The sequence below is a fragment of the Blennius ocellaris genome, assembly GCF_963422515.1.
Source record: "Blennius ocellaris genome assembly, chromosome: 7".
NCBI classification, from domain to species: Eukaryota; Metazoa; Chordata; class Actinopteri; order Blenniiformes; family Blenniidae; genus Blennius; species Blennius ocellaris.
In genome coordinates, this window is record NC_137656.1 from 20979528 (window position 1) to 20998569 (window position 19042).

A 19042-nucleotide genomic window follows, 5' to 3' on the forward strand; every position below is an offset into this window, starting at 1 on the left:
GTTCCTTTCGCAGTGCATTTTAACCATTGTTGCACCAAACAGGAGCAAAGAAGCCATAAATGCTACATTCACCTCAAAAACATGTATTTTAGCTTTGAAAAAAATTGAAAATGGATCAATGTGAAATGCGCCTGAAGAATTTTTTTTCTCCTCCACTTTTTTTGCAGTAGGATGTCTGACAGCTTCAGCTTTCATATTGCTTTTGATTAGCAGATTCAGAGAAAAAAGAATGAGAACATCTACAAGCTTCTGAGTGCCTAAAGTATCTTTCTGCGTTAAAAAAAAAAACAAGCTGCACTACAAAGATTAAAAAAAACAAAAAAAACCAGATTGTTTACTGTATTTTAGCTGACTGTGTTTATTTTCTCAACCTGCATCAAAATAATAGGACAGGTCACCGAGATGTTGCGCGATAAATATTTCAGATGGTATAAATGAAAGCAAGAAGAAAGGTACATGAGCTGTAACTACTCTCCGCGTGAGATCAAAAGCCAGGTTCTTTATTCTTTTCACACACCGAGATCAGATGGGAGCCGGTTTAACGGACTGTCATAACCAACAGGGAAACATTACACACCAGTGGTTTTCATCCACATGAAAAGCGGAGTGCTGCTGAGAGTGGGGGAAAGGATGAGGTCTTCAAACCACACACAGTCAATGCAACTCATTTCTTTCTCTGCCATGTACAGTGACAGCAAAAAAAAAACAAATAAATAAATAAATAATAACGCGCCGGTGTCATCACCCAGCATGGCAGGCAACAGTAGCCTTCTGCGCCATGAGGGTGTCGGCATCCACTCCTTTGCACAATTACTGGATATGGTGCGGCCGTAATTAAAGCCTCCTTTCAGTGCTGCACACACCGTGACCTTTCCCACCACAAACACTCATTGTAAAAGATCAACCCAAAGCCCTTCCGCCAGGATGTAAATAGATATTTCAAGGCAGAAAAGGAGAAAAAAAAAAATGAATCCCAAAAAAACTGCCGGAAATGTGAAAAACAAGACACGGTGGTTCCGAGCCATCTTTATAAGCGGGTGTCATCCGGAACTTTTGGCAATGAGCATTTGAAGAGACAGAGCACCGCTGATAAGCACCATTATAACCTATAATCAGAGGATATGCAAATGACAGCGAAGTTTCCCCTGACGCTGCAGTGCCAGTTGTCTTGCGGTTCCCTAGGAGCTCTGCTGTCAGCGTAAGAGAGAGAGAGAGAGAGAGAGAGAGAGAGAGAGAGAGAGAGGGAGTGATAGCAGAAAAAGCTCTGTTTGTTTAACGTGTCAGTGGAGCCGCCGTGTTGAGAGCGAGGGACCAGATGGAGGTGCAGAAGAGACCCGGATCCCACCTAGAATGAGCATCCTTGTCTCCGTCGCACGCGCAGGTCTAAAAGGCAATCGAGGCAAAACAATGATGCACAAACACTCACAGTGAACAGATGCTGGAACATTTTCCGTCTCGCATTAAATGCCACACACCCCGTGCCCGTCAGAAAGTCTCAGCTTGAGTTTATGAGTTTCCAATAGCGTCGTTCTTTTCGGGCGGTAAACAATAATAATGCAGAGGAAGAGGGGCTTGATTACACGCTGCAAATTTTCACGCACCTTCGCTCCCTCGTCCACAGAGCACTGCACCCCTCGCCTATGAAGCGCCACCTTATTTTGTTCTCATTTAAGCGTTTTATATTCAGTATGAGGGAGAGGTACAAAGGGCCTTAAGCAGTCTTGGGTCATTAAACCGCACATTTTCTCCCTTTCTCTCAGAATGTGTTTTCTGGCACTTACAGCAGGGAAAGCTGACAGATTAGACAGGGCGCTCCTTCACAGGCTGGCTGTGGGCGACTCGCTGGTGCTCAGGGCAGCAAAACCGTGTCTGTCACTGTTTGACGGGCCAATGCAGAAGTGCAGTCGGAGCGAGGTATGATTGATGATATTATGTACTCACACAGGATCTGAATGCCAGCGCACTCCTATGATTTAATCCCCGTCCCTTCGTCAAATATCCCAGCGTAGCGGATGGACTGTGGAGCACCAAGCTTCTCTCTCCCCCTGAGCCAGAAGTGTCAGGACCACCATTACCAATCAATTCTTCCGGGCAGGACTGACTGAATACGCGACGTGTAAAACACCACCGAGTCTTCATTCATATCCACTCCACAAACTGGATGTGTAAACCCGAAAAGAACTAAGCTCTGATCAGAAGTTTGCTGTAAATGGGATAGTAATAAACAATAAATACAAAGGGGGAGAAAAATTAAGACAGATTTACTGTGACCTTGGCCTCCACCTACACATTCATCAAGTAGAAAATGCTCCATTTACAAAATAATGATACATGTTTGAGTCCATTTTTGCTATAGAAGCATAAGAGAGTCATAATGAACATTAAGTGCTCCTTGAATCAACCAAATGTAGATAAAATTATCTTGGAAATTAAATTGGCTGATTGCTTTTTTTTGCCCTACATGGACAAAAATACTTTAAAACCCAATTTTATTTGACCACACTGACCCCTAGTGGTGAATCGGGGAACAGCTTGCAACGTGGGCATACAACCCCTCTGTATTATTTACCATTAACACAGGCATATTAATCCCTTTGTGTTATGTTACAGATGAAAACACCAGGGTGAAGATATACATCGGCACCGGGGCCGATAACACAAACCTGAGCATGAGAATCAAGGCCGTCAGGCAGCAAATCCAGGAATAAGCTGCGTTACACAGCCCAGATTAAGCCAACCATCCCCCAGCCAGACCACAAAGAGTTCATTGTACTTGGATAGCATATAAAGAGGAGGAGAATGATTTTGGCAGTGATTTTCAATTATAGTTTGGCTTCACTTGCCTCAGAAGGTTATGAAATCCCTCCTGAATGAATAAGATATGCTATATGCTTAAGCTCACACACTTCAGAGAGAAGGCACAACATTAAGGCTGGTGGTTGTCGATGCTGTGATATCAAATGAGGGAAAAAACAAAGGTATCAGATAATGAGCCAAAATAGCACAACAGAAATAGGAGAAATGATGGTAAATAAGAGTCCCTTTTCAACCTGAACAGTTTATAGAAAATGGTGAAAATGCATGAAGACACAATATAATCTGCGTAACAGAAAGTGACAGCCTCGCTGTAATATCAAATATTTTCACCGGGGAGGAAAACCTTAGCCAAGCATCTGAAGATTTCACAAGCTCAAATCAAAGAAGAGGTAGCCACTGATGCATCATTGGTAGCGACAAATTATCATCAATACCACTCTACCACATTATCATCAATCTCTCTCTGCAGAGACAAAAGTATCTCTCCATGCTAAATCACCAGATCAATGCATTTCTATCACTGAGAGGAATTGGTCTCCCAGTGATCGCTGTGGCTGAGTAATGTGAAATCTATCGCAGGTTAGTCCACGCAGCCCGGACACGATCAAAGACAAGACCCCAGAAAAGTTCGTATTGATCAGCGGCCACGAAAACGCAACTGAGGAGTGAAAATGTGAGCGGAATTTGAAACACCCAGTATGAGAGATAAATTATCTCATTGGTGTGTTGGGGGGGGGGGGGAGAAAAAATAGCAAGTGTACAATTGTCACCTTTCACACTGCAAAGTTTCTCACCGTTGGCAGCAATAAAAACACTTCCTGTTAAAAACACACTTGATATTTCACACGTTTTAAAAAAAGCCATCATGTTCTCATTTCGCTCTCTGCAGCAAAGTGCTGATGAAGTTCAAATTGGCAATGATACGCATATTGAGAGCCTGAATCATATCTGTGCTTTTACAATTCACAACTCCTGAAAGTGGCACAATGCGAGTGCGTGTTTTAGTATTCTGGGAAATATAAAGGCAGTGCGGGGAAATATATCCTTTCTGTCACACGTTGTCGTCACACTGTGCAGCGGCGCCTCAGAGCTCAGAATTAGTCGCTGCAAAGTGAAAATAATGGGCTGGGACACTCGGGCCAGCTTCGATCACCCCAGATTCAGATTCTAACTCAACCTGGCTGCCCACAATGTGACGTGGTAACGTAAACTGTCTTTTCATCGGACCGGGAAGCTTTTGTCTTCTCAAACACTGAAACTTACATACGTTTCTGATTCATCACACAATATTTTAAGGTAGTTTTGTTTCAGTTTTTCAAAATGTTATGAGAAGGGGCATGAGAATACATGTTCTCCCTGTGCATGCTTGGGTTTTCTCCAGGTACTTCACAGTACAAAAACGTGTGTGTGTGTATGTGTGTTCTATTGGCCCTGAGATCCTACATTAGATAAAACTGTGAAGAGCAGCACAATTTACTTTTTAATTTTCTTCTATAGTTCTCTCCCAGTGTCGCATGGAGCTATAACATTTTTGCGACTAATAACACGGTAACATTTCCATCTATACTCAGAAACAACAAGAAAAGCTTTCCTGCACACGTCCACACCGTTGACCCAGATAGATGCAATGTTGTGATCAATTTCAGTGAAAGGCAGCATCATTCTGAGGTAAAGTCCTGAACTTAAAAACAACTCTTAACACAACACAATACCGAGAATTTCAATGAAGTCATGTTTTAAGCCAGGGATCGGCAACTTTAATAACTGTGAGGTCCATGAAAATGTAGGATAAATAACAATCACAGAAACATATTTGGCTGAGAGGACTATTTATATGTCGCCATGTTGAGTTTATTTAATAATACAGTAATCAAAGAGTGAACCAATCTGGTTGAATCTGTGGTTAAAACGATCAGACTGGTAACATTGGTTCATAACTAACCCAATCCCAATTCAATTTTGTACCCCTACCCCTTAGCTCTCCGCCTTCCCCTCCAAAATTAGGGCAAAGGCAAAGCGGTAAGTTTCAGCCCTTAGATTTGGGACACCCCTCTCCCTCTGCTCAGCCCCGCCCCTGTCGCTCCGTCTCATAGTTGTGACGTCATAATATGGCGGCCTTATAGCAGCAGCGCTGAGCCACGGATGTTTGTTGATTTTCCAGCAGGAGCATCGTCCTGCCGTCCCAAATTCAACGTGTTGCAGTAGCTTGGCTGCTTTGTTTTGTTTTCCACCATTCCACATCAAGGTGAAGAAATACACGGAGACATGGATTACTTCAGTTTTTGCGCTGTATTTGGACTTCAGAAATATTTCCTCATTCACCATGGGAAAGCAGAGGAGCTTCCTTGTTTGCTCGGGGGTCCCTGTTTTCAAAACACCCATATTAGAAGACTTTGGAACTACACAGTGGAATAATGAAGTGTTATAAACACGGTCTCCACGAAACAAATACACACGGAAGCTACATACGGCAGCACTACTGCCGTTCTTACTAGTATAAAACACAACAGGTTTATGCAACTTTCGAAGCGTATATATGTGAAATGCGAGTCCTTCGGCGCCATGTCCTCCTACCCCTCTGTTTAAAGTGTGCTTCTGTAAACGCTACGTTTCGAGGGGTAAATAGCCCTTACCCTTACCCCTCCGCCTTTGCGCACTAGTGAAATGGGACACCCCTTAGACTTTCGTGAACGCACAATTCAAAGGGGAAGGGGTAAGGGGTAGGGGCTAAAGGGTAGAATTGGGATTGGCCCATGATCTCACGGGCCACAAGGGGTGACGGCAGCCCCCCCCCCCCCCCCATGTCTGATTTAAGCTGTTGGGGCACACTTACCTTTGGCCACTTGGGATTAAGCTCACAAGCTATTTCAGCATCTTCCAGAGCAGCTTGGTGTTGGCCCAGTTTCAGGAACGCTGCGGAGCGGTTGCTGTAGAGGATGCAGTTCTGCGGGTCTGCCTGCAGGGCGTCGCTGTAGAGGTGAACGGCGGCCTGGAAGTCGCCCCGCTGGCACGCCTCGTTGCTCTGCTGCACCTTCTCCATGAACTCCGCCTTGCTGAGGCCGTACTGGACGCCGTCGTCTCCAGAGAGGCACCGGGCCGGTCTGCCCGCCGTCCGAGACCCGAAAATTGAGAACTGGAGGGAAACAAACGGACACGGAGTGGGAGAGACGTAATCACTCTGACTGCAAATAAATATATATCATGACACTTAACCAACAGGAAATCCATTAGGCAAAGTGCCCAGCGGGGCTTTTCCACACCAGACATTTGGAGCTGTCACAGCTGGAAAAGCGCAGGTGAAACAAATTTTGTTAACGATAGCTGGGCTCCCCTCGCATGCCCTGGAACGGCAGAACGGTGAGCCAGTGTGCACACCAACAAGTCCTACATTTGAAAGGTGTGCAGTCACATTTTTTTTTTTTTTTTTACATTAACATTCAGACCTGTGCCGCGGCCGCTCTGACACCCCGACGTGACGGCTGTGGCACCAAAACGGGAACGGGGCGGGCAGCCGCAGTGTCATGGAATAATGAATGAAGGAGAATGAAGCGCGGGGGGAGTTTTTGGAGAGAGTTGGAAAGCAAAGTGTCAAACTCAGGTCAGCAAACCTTTTTCACAGAAAAGTTCTGATTGTGTAACAGCTGGTAAACTACAGGTGTGACTGTAAATGTCAATAAGGGTCAATTAAAGTGAAATATTCTGCAGTGCATTGTGGCGCTATGGATGGATGGATGGATGTCTTAGTGGTGTTACTTCATTGGATGTGCCTTTTAGCAGGCCGCTAAAAATATAAATGTCCCTTTACTTGTATACACGTATTACAACCATTACCAATAAAGCTTTTCCACTATGACTTAAATCTCAGTCTCGTCACAACACCTCGTGAGACCGACACTTTTTGGCTTGTGCGTCAGCCGTAAGATGAAACGCAAAACAACAGAATTCCAGGCCTAAAGGACTAAATCTCCCACGGCGAGATGCCACAAGTCCACACGTCTGACTTGGTGGAAAACTGCTTCTCTCTTGGTGCTGCGGGGTGACTTCCTCCTGATCCATCAGTCTTCTGGACGGGTCTGAATGGGGGCTGGAGAACAATCACGGCTCACGCCGGGTGAAAGCGATGGTTCCTCATAACGTGTTGATTGCTGGTGTAGTGGGTAGTTAAAATCCCTGGTTTGAGTCTGGGTTCAGTTTCTTTCCATGTCGACTTTGCATGCTTTGCAGCCAGCGTTGCATAAAGCTGTATAGAAGACGGATACTCGGGGTAAATAAAACTTCTGAAATAAAGCTTAGTCACAAAATCTGTTGAGATTGAATACTTTTATATCAACTGTCAGATGATAAATAAGACAGAATTCATCCATCCATCTTTTATAGCGCTATAAAGTTCAGGCTGATCATGGAGGTCACCGGCTTGTCACAGGGCAAACAAACAAACAAACAAACCTGCACCCTAACCAACATGTCTGGAGATTGTGAGGGAGAACACGCAAATCCATCAAAGAAACAATACATTTGTGTTGCACATTTTAAAGCTGAGGTTACAGAAAGAAAAAAAAATCAATAAAAATAAACTATTTCATAAATCATTGAGAGCCATGTGATAAAAGAAGGGAAGGATAACGTCTTTGCCCGCTTGAGATACTCGGGTACGTAATGAGTTCCACAGCGGAGGAATTCAAACGGCACAGACAGTCGCTGGTCGGGAGGGAAAAGCTCACAACACTAAAGCATCTCACCGCACTTCTGTAGAGTTGAAGGGAAAACACGTAAACAGATCAAATCAATTCGTACACTCACAGGGAGCCAAGGACCTGCAGGCGGGACGTCGTCGGTACCAGTTGTAGTTGGTTTTTATTGAAGCCACAGTGAAGAGAATCACTAAGAAGTGATCCTTCACAAAAGACTCAGTTGTACAAAAGAGGAGAACCTCGGTGACCTGACCGTCAAAGTAAATATCAGTATCAAGTACCAAGGTTGCAGATATATATATATATATATATATATATATATATATATATATGAATTTGGCATCAGGCTATAATCAAGAATCTTCTTGCACACCCACATAAAACTTCTTATATCTGCAGTTCAAATTAGATCCGTCTTGAATTCTCGTCACGTCCATTTATTTCCTCTCCGTACAGCAATTTAAAAAGTCAACAACAGCGGAGTAAAGTTGAAACCGTCTTGTTGGCCCCGGTGACTCTCCAACCACACTCAAACAGCGCCCCAGACCGACGGCTTCTGCACTGTGGGATCTAATCTATTATTGGTCCCCATCACGTTTGACTTCAAACGCTGGTGAACCAAAACCGGCGGGAGGACCAATTATCCAGACTCCAGCCTTTTTTCGGTAACTGCTCCCAACTAGCAGGGCCCGATTGCCGCGAGGACGAAAGTGTCACGTCTATTTAGCAGAGACGGTTTGCTGAGTATTACTGAATCATGAAATTCATCTCGGGTTGCATGTTGCCGGGGCCAAGCTTCCATTATACCTCGTTCTCACCACACCTCCTCAGACTGAATTCTGGGAGCGCGCCGGCCCGGTAATTACTTCCAGAGGCGCGGGGAGGAGAGGCAGCGAGAAATGAGGGCTTTGGGTATCAAGTTGATTCAATGTGAAGTTGCACTGCAGCACCGATCACAACGCCGCGCTCCCTCACCTGCATCCTCGCCACATTGCCCTCGCCGTTTCATCCTCGCCCCCCCCCCCCCCCCCAAAGAGATAAGTCTATTTCTGTATCTCTGTCCAGAACTACAAAACAATCTTGCACTGAGACCTTAAGTACAGGTTCCAATGGAATTAAATGGCTGGATATGAAATGTGGTAATTTAAAGCCATATATCCATCTGACCTCCTCTTCATCTCCGCCCTGTTCAAACCTGCCTCCTCCTGAGTCGTTTTGAAATCAAGCTGAAGTTTCATCTGTTGAGGATTTTCTTACATGAGCTCTGTCCCACTTTACTGTTTGTATCAATATTGAAATGATCCATGATAACTGACTTCATGATGATTGTCTGTGACGAGAACCCTTGGACGCTTGGGTGTTTTTTCCCCAACGTGGGTTTTCTCCTGGATTTATATTTTTAGTTGCCTGTGGCATGTTCCATTTTCTGTTTTGTTTTGTTTGCATTGCTCCGTTATGTTTGTTGTTGGTTTATTTAGTTTTTTGTGTACCAACATGTTCGAAATAAACTAAACTACTCCTGCTTAAAAGTGTTGTTTACATGTTTTCCCTCGTTTGCTGTCAAAGTCGAAAATGTTGAAAAACATGCGGCAAAAAACTTGCAAACATGTTGCAATCATCCTGAGGTGAAGCCGTTGTAATGCAGGTATTCAAGTGTCTAAAATAAAGTGAATCCATTGGAGACCAGACCAGACAAGGCCAACCCGTGGCCTCATTCATAAAAAAAGAAATAAATTCATTCTTGGTTTCACAGGCGACGGGAGGATGAAGGCCAAGGCAAAAATATTAAAAATTGTACAAACAATTAGTCATTTTCATTCAATTACCTGCCAAATGTTAATCTAATCGTGACTGTAGATGTGCGGGGTAGCAATTTGAACTTGAATGTGTGTAATTTAATCAAAGTCAAAAGGTATTACAGTGTTTACGCGCTATTTCCAGCACGTAAAACGACTTCTTCCACATAAGTGATGCTGTAAGAACGCTCCACACACGCTGGAGCCCAGGAGGGAGTGAGAGGCTGAGATGTGTTTAGATGATGGCCAACTGCAGATCCAGTCATGTTTGGAGCTACGGCAAAGTATACAAAAGAGTACTGTTTGCCTTCATGTCTTTTTAATAGCTATAATTTGACAGAAACTACCTTTCTTTGCCCGACCACATGGGCTCACACGTCGGTGCCGGTGGCTTTGCCTGGTATCTCATCAGAAAAGGAGGGCAGTATGATGGCACGTTTATTTATTACTCGGTCACAGTTTGGCCGTTTGGCCTTGGAGGAGGCCGTTCCTGTGGCCCTCGCAGTGATCAAAGTTGGCCATCCGTGATGTGGAGGAGCCCACCGCAGAGAAAGTCAAACTGTGACAGTGACAGTGTCAGCTCGGGCTGGAATTCAAAAGTTTGCTCCCAAAGAAATGTCAGGAAAAGCATGCATTATAGATTAGTGCTTCCAAGGGCAGGTTTTTTTTTTTTTTTTTTTTTAATGTGTAACAGGACTCTGCAACAGCCAGGGGTCTGCCAGCCTCACTCCATGTGGGCAGGAAGGGTGGAGAATGGAGGATATAATGAGACCCTGCAAAGAGGGCACCCTACCAACATAATCACAAGGAGACGGGAGATAAAGACAGATTATCTCAACTCTCTGAAGACAAATTTAGTCTTGGTGTGTGTACACACACTCTCTCCTCCAGCTCCTGCCTTTGCTCATGGCAACACTGATCTAGACGCACACGTACTCGCGCGTCCTCCGGAAAAAAAAACCCCAGTCTGTACGGCGTAATAACAAAATAAGAGTTTGGGGTGTGGGTTCACGTGGGGGTTTGTTTCCACGGACGTTTAAATCAAGTTTATGTTGCTTATAGTAGCGAGCCAGGAGAGCCCACACACCCAGTGTGCAGCTCGGAGCCGTATGCATGACTGGAAAATCGATAGACGACTTTTTTTTCTTCTTTTCTTTTCTTTTCTTTTTTTTTTTTTTTACGAGGTTTTCGCAGGAATGGTCATTTGGCATTTCCTGTGCAGGACGCGGAGCTGAAAGTTATTCTGAGGGCCAATAAAACGCCAACGACAGAGCAGAATATATGACAGCTCGCGTGACAGTTTGCAGAAAGAGGAAAGGAGGGGGGGGGGATAAATAAATAAATATAAAAGTTGGTGAAAACTCTTGTACCTTTTCCTTCAGAGTCGCTTGCTTCTCCATCCCGTCTGGCTGCGCTGGCTTGTGGTTCTCGCTCTCATCCCATCACACTCGTCCTCCGAGGGATTATTGTTATCGAGTTTTTTACGCGTCGACAAGTTTCCCCGATCGGGGTACAAACGTCCCTCCTGCCGCTCGCGAGCCCGGAGACGCTGCACGGGGAGGAAGGAGCGCGAGGCTGGGAGGCTTCACGAGAAACTTTTCTCAAGCTCAGAGCGCCATGTTGTCAAAGCTTTTCCTTTTTTCTAAAACTGCTCTTTTTTTCCCCCCTTGTTGCCATAGCGGGGAGAGAGAGAGAGAGAGAGAGAGAGAGAGAGAGGAGAGAGAGAGAGGAGAGAGGGGGCAGAAAGGAAGAGAGAGAGACAAAAAGGAAGAGAAAGAGATAAATGGAGAGAGACAGAGAAATAGAAAGGAAGAGAGAGACAGAAAGGAAGAGAAAGACACGCACACACACAGGAAGGGAGAGAGAGAGAGAGACCTTTTGACCTTTCCCATCCTTGATTGGTTGAGTTAATAATACAACACAATGCTCCTGTGTGAGAAGTCAGCCAGGAGAGCGAGACAGAGAGCTGCACTTCCTGCCAAATAATGCCCCCCCCCCCCCCCCCCAAGCTGTTATGCACACTTTGAGATGTAATGATGCAGACCTCATGAGAGGTCAGTGTCTTCTAATTAAACCACGTGACTCACAGACTTGTAGAATCCAAATAAAATAACAGGAAATGCATTTTATTCAGCAGCTCCAACATCTGCCCTGCCAAATAATGCATCCCTCGCTTTACCATAAAGGAATGAGCAAGTGTCATATTTGGACTCATCCACATACTCATACCTTCATGTACTTTGTTTGGTTTTTTTGTGCAGAACCCATTATTTATGACTTAAAGTGTCTGTTTCTGTGCAGCCTGAACTCCTCGTTGCCACGATGGTCCTCAGTGAGAAGGAACCTGTTCTGTCCGGGCTGGACAGTGTGATCTGCTGCAGCCGGTCCCAGCTGGCTGTGGGTGAGGGCAGACACACTCTGGACTGGTCACCAGTCCATCACAGGATAAACAGAGAGACCATCACACACACACACACACACACACACACACACACACACACACACACACACACACACACACACACACACACACACACACACACACACTCACAATCAAAGTCACCAATTAACCTCAAAGGAAAGTATAAGGACGGAGACGAACCTGGAGAAAACCTGCACTGAAAGGTCTAAATACATTTCTTCACCCGCAGCCATTGAATTCATCTGGAGCAGGTTTAATCCCAGTTCCCCGGGATCGAAACCAAGCAAAGCGAAGAAGCCTTGTTGAACAAACTCACAGAATGTCTGAGTCCAGCACAAACTTTCAACCCATTTAAATGAGGCTTAGAATAACGACTGCAGCTTGAAGGAGATTTGGTTTTAATGGTCTCAAATTGGATTTAAATCCATCTTTAACAGTATTTCCAAGGGGTTGTGAAGCACTTTGTGTCTAAATGTATATTGCTGAGTGTTTTTTTTTTTTATTGTCTCTTAACTTGTTATTTTGTTTGGGTTTCATGTTTTTTTATTTAAACATCGTGAGCGTTTCTCCTCTTGTCTCACTACGTTTCAGTTCGGTTTCTGTCTGATCCTCCGTCACACCTGGAACTCAGCTTCCATCAGGGTTGTCACTTTCTCTCTACCCACCTCGTGGCACGATGCCACATTTACATATTCCACATGGATCTTTCCTTTGTTCATCCAAGTCAGGAATCCATGTGACGTCACCACCGTTAAAAACCTTAACTATTAGTAAAACAACAATATAATCCAATTTTAACACGTTGTGTGAGTGCATCTGACTTCATAATGGATTGATCCAACACTCTGAATCCTCTGGCCGTCAGTGTTATAATTAAAATGTTCTCAACTCTTCAGGTCGGTATTGTCATACCGCCTGTCGTGGGGCGACGCACTGGGTGTAGGAAAAGGTAAATGTGTGACAAATTCTCGACGAACGCGAATGCAGTCACGGGTGAGATGATATATGGGTGACAGGAGGATCATATTCTTCTCATGCTGGCAAGACGTTCACGCAACACCTTTCATGGTAAAGATAAGTTCTGCTACCAATTCATCATCATTGGCATTACTATTTCTGACTCCTTCGGAGAGCACAATTCTGTTGAAAACGATTATAATCACTGTTTGGTGGATATGCAGATCATCACAGTCTGGCTCATACTACAGTCATATTTGGATATCTGCTCATAGAAAATTATTATTTTAATGGATAAAATGTGGAATAATTCAAATTTCACATGCTGCACAAGTCAATTTAATCCAAATTAAGATTCAATCTTTTCTTTTCCGGTTCTGTCAAGTCCAAATATCCGTTGACATGACTGTGAAGAACAAGTTCTCTCTGCATGGATGTCATGACACAAACACTTCTGGCCTGAAAAAGCTGGAGATGCTTTTATTTGGCAGTATCTGAAGTTTGCAGACGTGTGGTTTACGTTTTTTGTAAATCGCTCTGTTTTCCTCTACTGAGACCAAAATAATAATTTGCTGAGGTTGTGTCCTTTCATTCAGTGCCTCCAGATTTATCAGTCTTACTTGTAGGTGCAGCTATTCACCAGCAGGTGGTGCAACATTCTGCTCGGGGAGGCTTTGGGCCTTACACTGAGCAGTTGTGTAATTTCTCTGCAAATTGAGAAAAAAGTAGTTTTGCAATGAACTTTTTTTTTTTTTTTTTTTTTTAAATCGTGGGAAAGCTGACGTGTAATTACCAGCAGCGACGAGCATGTTTGGCCAGTTTGCAGAAGGACTTGGCTGCCGGCACACTTCTTCAGGATTTTACAAGAACATTTTAAATGGAATCCAGTTTGCATTATTGACTCCACCTGCACGTTTAAATACAAAGAAAGACAAAAAGAAAAATCGATGAAATAAGACCTATGTTTGTGTTTTTTCATTGTGTCCCATAGAGGAGGTTTTGCCACTACAAGGGAATACGACACTATGTGAACGTGGCTTGGGTGAAAATTGTTTCTGCTTTTGATTATCCCACAATTTGTCATCCGTTGTTAGTTTTCTACGGTCAAATGATTATGGCGCAAAACACATCTTCCATATTTATTCAGCTGTTGTAAGCAAAAAATAAACTTGTTCTTCCGAAATCAATTCATTTGATAAGTTCAGTATTATTCTTATTTTTGTTGTTGTGGAGGGGTTTGGCACAAGGATCAGAACGTGTATTCAACATAGATAAAAACGCTCAGGGAAGTTCTTCTTTTGTCAACATCACTGCCACCTCACGTGATGGACTGACCTACATTCAGTGTTTGAGGTATTGATGTTGGAGAGTCTGAAGCCAAGGGGACTGAGAACAGGAGGCTGGGATCACGTGACCAGGGAGAAGTTCAGTCATATCAGTCTCGCCAAATCCGGTTTATTTTCATCAACATAACCTGAATTGTTTGTAAACTCTCTGCCTGCTGGATTACTGAGAAAGTGACTTCTGGCTCTCTGACTCACCCTCTCACAGTTAAAGTTAAAATAATTTAAAGTTGCATTACCCATGTCGAGTTACAGTGTTTCAAACTAAAGATGTGCATGAGAGCAGATTGCAGTGGCTGCTGGCTTATCAAAGGATTGACTTCAAAACCTTCTTTCCTATGAAGGTTTGAATGATCTCAGAATTCATTACATGTCAAGATTGACTAGGATATGAAACATCCAGACCCCCGCGGTCCTCAGGAAGAGGTTTTCTCAGTGGTTCAGAGTCACTGGAAACCAGGAGAAGCAGCTCTTAGTTCCTCCACTCCTCACCTGTGGAGTTACACTTCCTGCTGACAAATCAGGCCTTTAAACTCTTCCTTTGTCTCAATAAAGTGTTTATTTATTTTCCCTTTTATGCCTTTCTTAAAGGCTTCATTTTTAATGTATTCCATAATCTTAATCACTTCAGATTTTGCATTAGTTTTAATGCATTTTCCTTTAGTCACTGTAAAGTACTTTGAATTGTCTTGTGTCTGAATGGTGATATTTACCTCATAGACAGAGAAAAAAACAGCTTTTTCTGTAGAATGATGGTTTTTATCACTGTCTACACAACTCGTGTACTTTATCAGTTGGAGTTAAAAAAAAAAAAAAAAAGAAGAAGATAATCAGTAAAAATAACATGCACAACTATTGGGGGGAAATCAACCCTTTATTTTTTTTTTTTATTTGAGCAGTACACATTCTGCTCAAAAGGAGTGGGCTGAAGCAACAAGCCTATGAGCGCCCACCCCAAACTCAGAGCAACAAAAGGTACATTCCACACTAGAATAGAAAGAACAAAACGTCAACAACAACAGAACATTAACAAAAAAGAACCTCCCACATTTCAAACGACTATATCAACATGGACCAAACTTATACACACACTCACACACACATGCACATATACGTTGATCCTACTTCTCCTGGTGGCAATGCATTTCTTCTTCTCTGTATGTTTCAAAAATATTCTGGTTGTATTTATATTTGAAGAGGTTGATGTTTGGACATTGTTTCAACTCCATCTCCAATTTGTTCCACAATTGAACACCATGACCCTAATAAATTGAAGTTAAAGGAATCGAGGTCGATGCAGGTTGATGATGCAAAGAAGCCAAAATCCCTTCATCCAAGCTTGAGGACACCGACTAGAATCATTCTAAACGTTTCTATTCTCCCTGCACGAGGACAACTGCATTACAACACATATTCACGTCTGCGACGAGCGGAGCCCGGGTCGGGGTTAAGGATGCGCCGGTCCCATGATGAAACACCCGTGCTGTTTGCACTACCTTTCCACTGTTTTCCTGGCATCTCACCCAGCTGGGAGTCGTGCAGCTCCGGATCATTCAGGTTTGAACCGTCCTCGCGCTGCGGACGCGGCTCCTCGAGCCCGCTTTTGGTAGTCGGACATCGGTGTCAAAATAGTCGCGACTCTTTTGGTAACGCCGGCGGGGGGCGGCCAGTCCTTTAGAGGAGGGAGAGCACGCAAACCACCCTGGGTATTAAAAATAAATTACAAATGAAATAAAATAGAATCAAGGGGACATTCAGTGTAAGGCGGTAGAATTTTAAAGCTCTATGGGAATTTGTAGGGAAAAAACTCGTTTAATCCTGCTTATTATTAAAGTTACAAACAACTTTGTGACGAGATGAAACAAAATCTGTTGTTTGTCTTTTTCAAACCTGCCACACAGTCAATACGAGCAGTGTGGATATGAAAAGTTGCATCAGAGCTCCTAAATGCATTTTTTTTTATCATTGTTGTCATTATTGAAGAGTTTGTATTTTTCATCCTCACGCTCACTGAAGAGGCGTCTCGCGGCTGAAGGCTGCACGCTGATTGGTCAGAATCTGGGCCTCCTTTGCCAAGCCCACCACGCAGGCAGGTATAAAAGAGATGGAGCTGAAGGAGGCAGGGGAATCAAGTCATCTGGGATCAATATCCTGAAACAGTGTGTTTCCTCTGTCCAACCCCATCAGGCTGGTAAGAAGCTGCCCTCGACTTTTAAAACCTTAATTATTGCTGATAAGAGAATAAAAAGTGAGATTTTGTTTTGATTTTATGATTCTCTGCTTCTCAAAAAGTGAGATGAAGACCCAGAAGCCTCTTCATGTGGCCACTCCAGTGAGGCAGAGCCTCGCTTTGACCAAAGTGGCCGGGACCTCGGTTTATCTCAAGCTGGACTCATCTCAGCCAACAGGATCCTTTAAGATCAGGGGCATCGGCCACCTCTGCCAAACTGTGAGTATTGAGTACTGTGAGTACTCTTTATCTGCCAGTACGCGATTCGTCCTTGTTGCTTGTTTGTGATGAAAACCTGAGCCCAAAATCCTCCAGTTTAAGAGCGTTGACTTCAACTTGTTCGTCTTTGTTTTATTTTACATGTAGTGGGCCGAGCGAGGATGTGAGCGATTTGTCTGCTGTTCAGGTGAGCGTTGAGGTGAATACAACCTCCTGTGAAAGGATTGACTTCCTTCATTACATTTCAATTTGTAATGTTTTTTTTGTTGTTGTTGTTGTTGTTTTGTTTGTTTATGATTTGGGTGTCAACAGGAGGAAATGCTGGCATGGCGGCAGCTCATTCAGCCCGCCAGCTTGGGGTACCTGCCACCATCGTGGTGCCAAGTGTCACGCCAAAATTAACAGTGGAGCGACTGAAGGATGAGGGCGCCAATGTGGTTATTCATGGCAAGGTGACTTTATCTCTCATAATAGACGATGGTTCACAACATCACAGTGTTTCTGCTGCAATACCTGCTGCTAGTATCACCACTCTGAGGCGTTAATGAAAAATATCATTAAAAATGGCTTTTTGAAGCAGGAGAGAAATTTAGCAAACATGCAAAAAGCTTTTGTTGTCGCTGCGGGAGAAGTGTACATGAAGGTGTGTGTGTCTCTTCTCTTTCAGGCCCTGAATGAAAGCATCGAGTACGGACAGCAGCTGGTGGCAAACAACCCCGGCTGGATATTCATCTCTCCCTTCGATGATCCGCTCATCTGGTAAGAAACTGCCCGTCACGTCCGTCTGTCCAGGAAAGACTGTCACCGCTTTCACATCACTTATTTACAAACGATGGGATGGGCGCATGCGTCACTCACACACGAGGAATGTGCGAGTGACTGATAGTGACACCAGTGTAATCCAGCGCTTGAACAGCTGCAGGTGCTGAGTGAGGTCATAGGTCAGGTAGAAGCTCTGCTATCAGGTCATTCATTTACATAATCGATGTCGCGGACCTTCTGTGTTTCTGGGGGGGGAAACACCAGTTTTAGAGAAAAACAAAATGCGGCAGGCTGTTCGCATGCAAGATGATTCAGTGTGGAAGCTGAGCGTTTGTGTGTGTGTGTGAAGGGAAGGCCACACATCTCTGGTGAAGGAGCTGGAGCACGACCTGAGGGAGAAGCCAGGAGCCATCGTGCTGTCGGTGGGAGGCGGGGGCCTGCTGAACGGCGTGGTGGAGGGGCTGCGGCGCGCCGACTGGGCCGACGTGCCCATCGTCGCCATGGAAACCGTCGGAGCGCACAGCCTCAATGCAGCCGTGAAGGCTGGAAAGCTCGTGACTTTACCGGCGATCACTAGGTATGCTCACTGACTGTGCTCACTTAAAAAAAAAAAAACAGCTACTGCTTAGAGAAAGGTTGAAACTCGTGTTTTTCCTCCACAGTGTCGCCACCACGCTGGGCCTCACCAGGGTTTCTGCACAGACGATGAAACTGGTGGGCGAGCATGTGGTTTTCTCAGAGGTGGTCACAGACCAGGAGGCCGTTAAAGCCGTCGAACGCTTTGTCGGTGAGTTCCGTCTCCACCTGAACAGAGCAGATTCAAACACAACCCCCCCCTCAAAAGAGCTGTGAAACCGATGCCCTCCTGATCACTGGTTCTCTGTGCAGACGACGAGAAGGTCCTGGTGGAGCCGGCCTGCGGCGCCGCTCTGGCGGCGGTGTACAGCGACGTTATCAGAAAGCTGCAGGACGAGGGCAAGCTGGCGCCGCGCCTGGGCCCCGTGGTCGTGGTGGTGTGCGGCGGCAACAACATCAGCATGGAGCAGCTGAGCAGGCTGAAAAAGCAGCTTGGCGTGGTCTGACGTCGCCGACCCTTTTTAGAGACTCCATCAGCCGCTCCCTCGACCCCCCAACCCCCGTCAGTCACCCGCTCCACAGGCCCAATCATTCCAGACTGAAGCTCTCCGGAGCCCCCACAACGACCAGGCCCAGCTCCTGGAGGAACTTCTGATTCTAGAAATATGTTCTGCAGTTACCTTTTTTTTTTTTTTTTTTTTAATGAAAAACAACCCTGTAAAACAAAACAAAAACAAATGCTGGCACGTGTAGGCTGCAGCTGTATTTAATGTGTTTACTTTGTATTGTTCTCCTGCTTTTGTACTTTGAAATGTATTTAAATTTAATAAATTATATTTCTGAACCATTTCTCTGGCATCTCACTTGTATTTGCGTGGAGATTTCCCGGCAGAACTCTGATACTGGCTGAGCTCCATTGTACTGGAACCATCAAACTGTTAATAGTGTAACAGGGTTTCTTTTTTTGAGCTTTTGCTACGAACGTTTACTTCAGTAACCACATTCAGCCCAGTTTGATCTCAGGCGGGCCAGACCAGTCAAACGATAAGTAACGAGAACAACAGTGTAATACTAAAAATATTTCTATTTTGTTCTTTCGTTCAAATTACAAAGTGATCAAATGTATAAAAGCATGGCTGCAGCTATATTGGGCCTCTGCAAATGGCTCTTATGAAAACCACCACAACAACTATATTCAAAATATGTGGAAAACAGATAAAGGAATGATA

The 19042-nt window shown here is 44.5% G+C and overlaps 2 protein-coding genes across 2 annotated transcripts in view; one reads left to right on the plus strand and one right to left on the minus strand.

Moving 5' to 3' along the window:
* The window catches only part of LOC308132278 (tetratricopeptide repeat protein 28-like), a 156219-nt gene extending 145385 nt beyond the window's left edge, over window positions 1-10834 (minus strand). The window contains exons 1-2 of the mRNA XM_080499305.1: window positions 10675-10834; window positions 5651-5950 (exon numbers count right to left, since the gene is read on the minus strand). Of these exons, the coding sequence (XP_080355431.1) occupies window positions 5651-5950; window positions 10675-10704 (330 nt within the window). The 5' untranslated portion in view covers window positions 10705-10834. The remainder of the gene's footprint in view (window positions 1-5650; window positions 5951-10674) is intronic.
* A 5320-nt stretch (window positions 10835-16154) lies between these two features.
* LOC308132185 (L-serine dehydratase/L-threonine deaminase-like) lies at window positions 16155-18662 on the plus strand. The gene is made up of 8 exons (XM_080499184.1): window positions 16155-16217; window positions 16319-16475; window positions 16623-16662; window positions 16788-16927; window positions 17143-17234; window positions 17587-17814; window positions 17900-18024; window positions 18126-18662. The coding sequence occupies exons 2-8, from the start codon at window positions 16323-16325 to the stop codon at window positions 18317-18319; spliced, it is 972 nt and encodes a 323-aa protein (XP_080355310.1). The 5' UTR covers window positions 16155-16217; window positions 16319-16322; the 3' UTR covers window positions 18320-18662.
* Window positions 18663-19042: the final 380 nt, after the last annotated feature.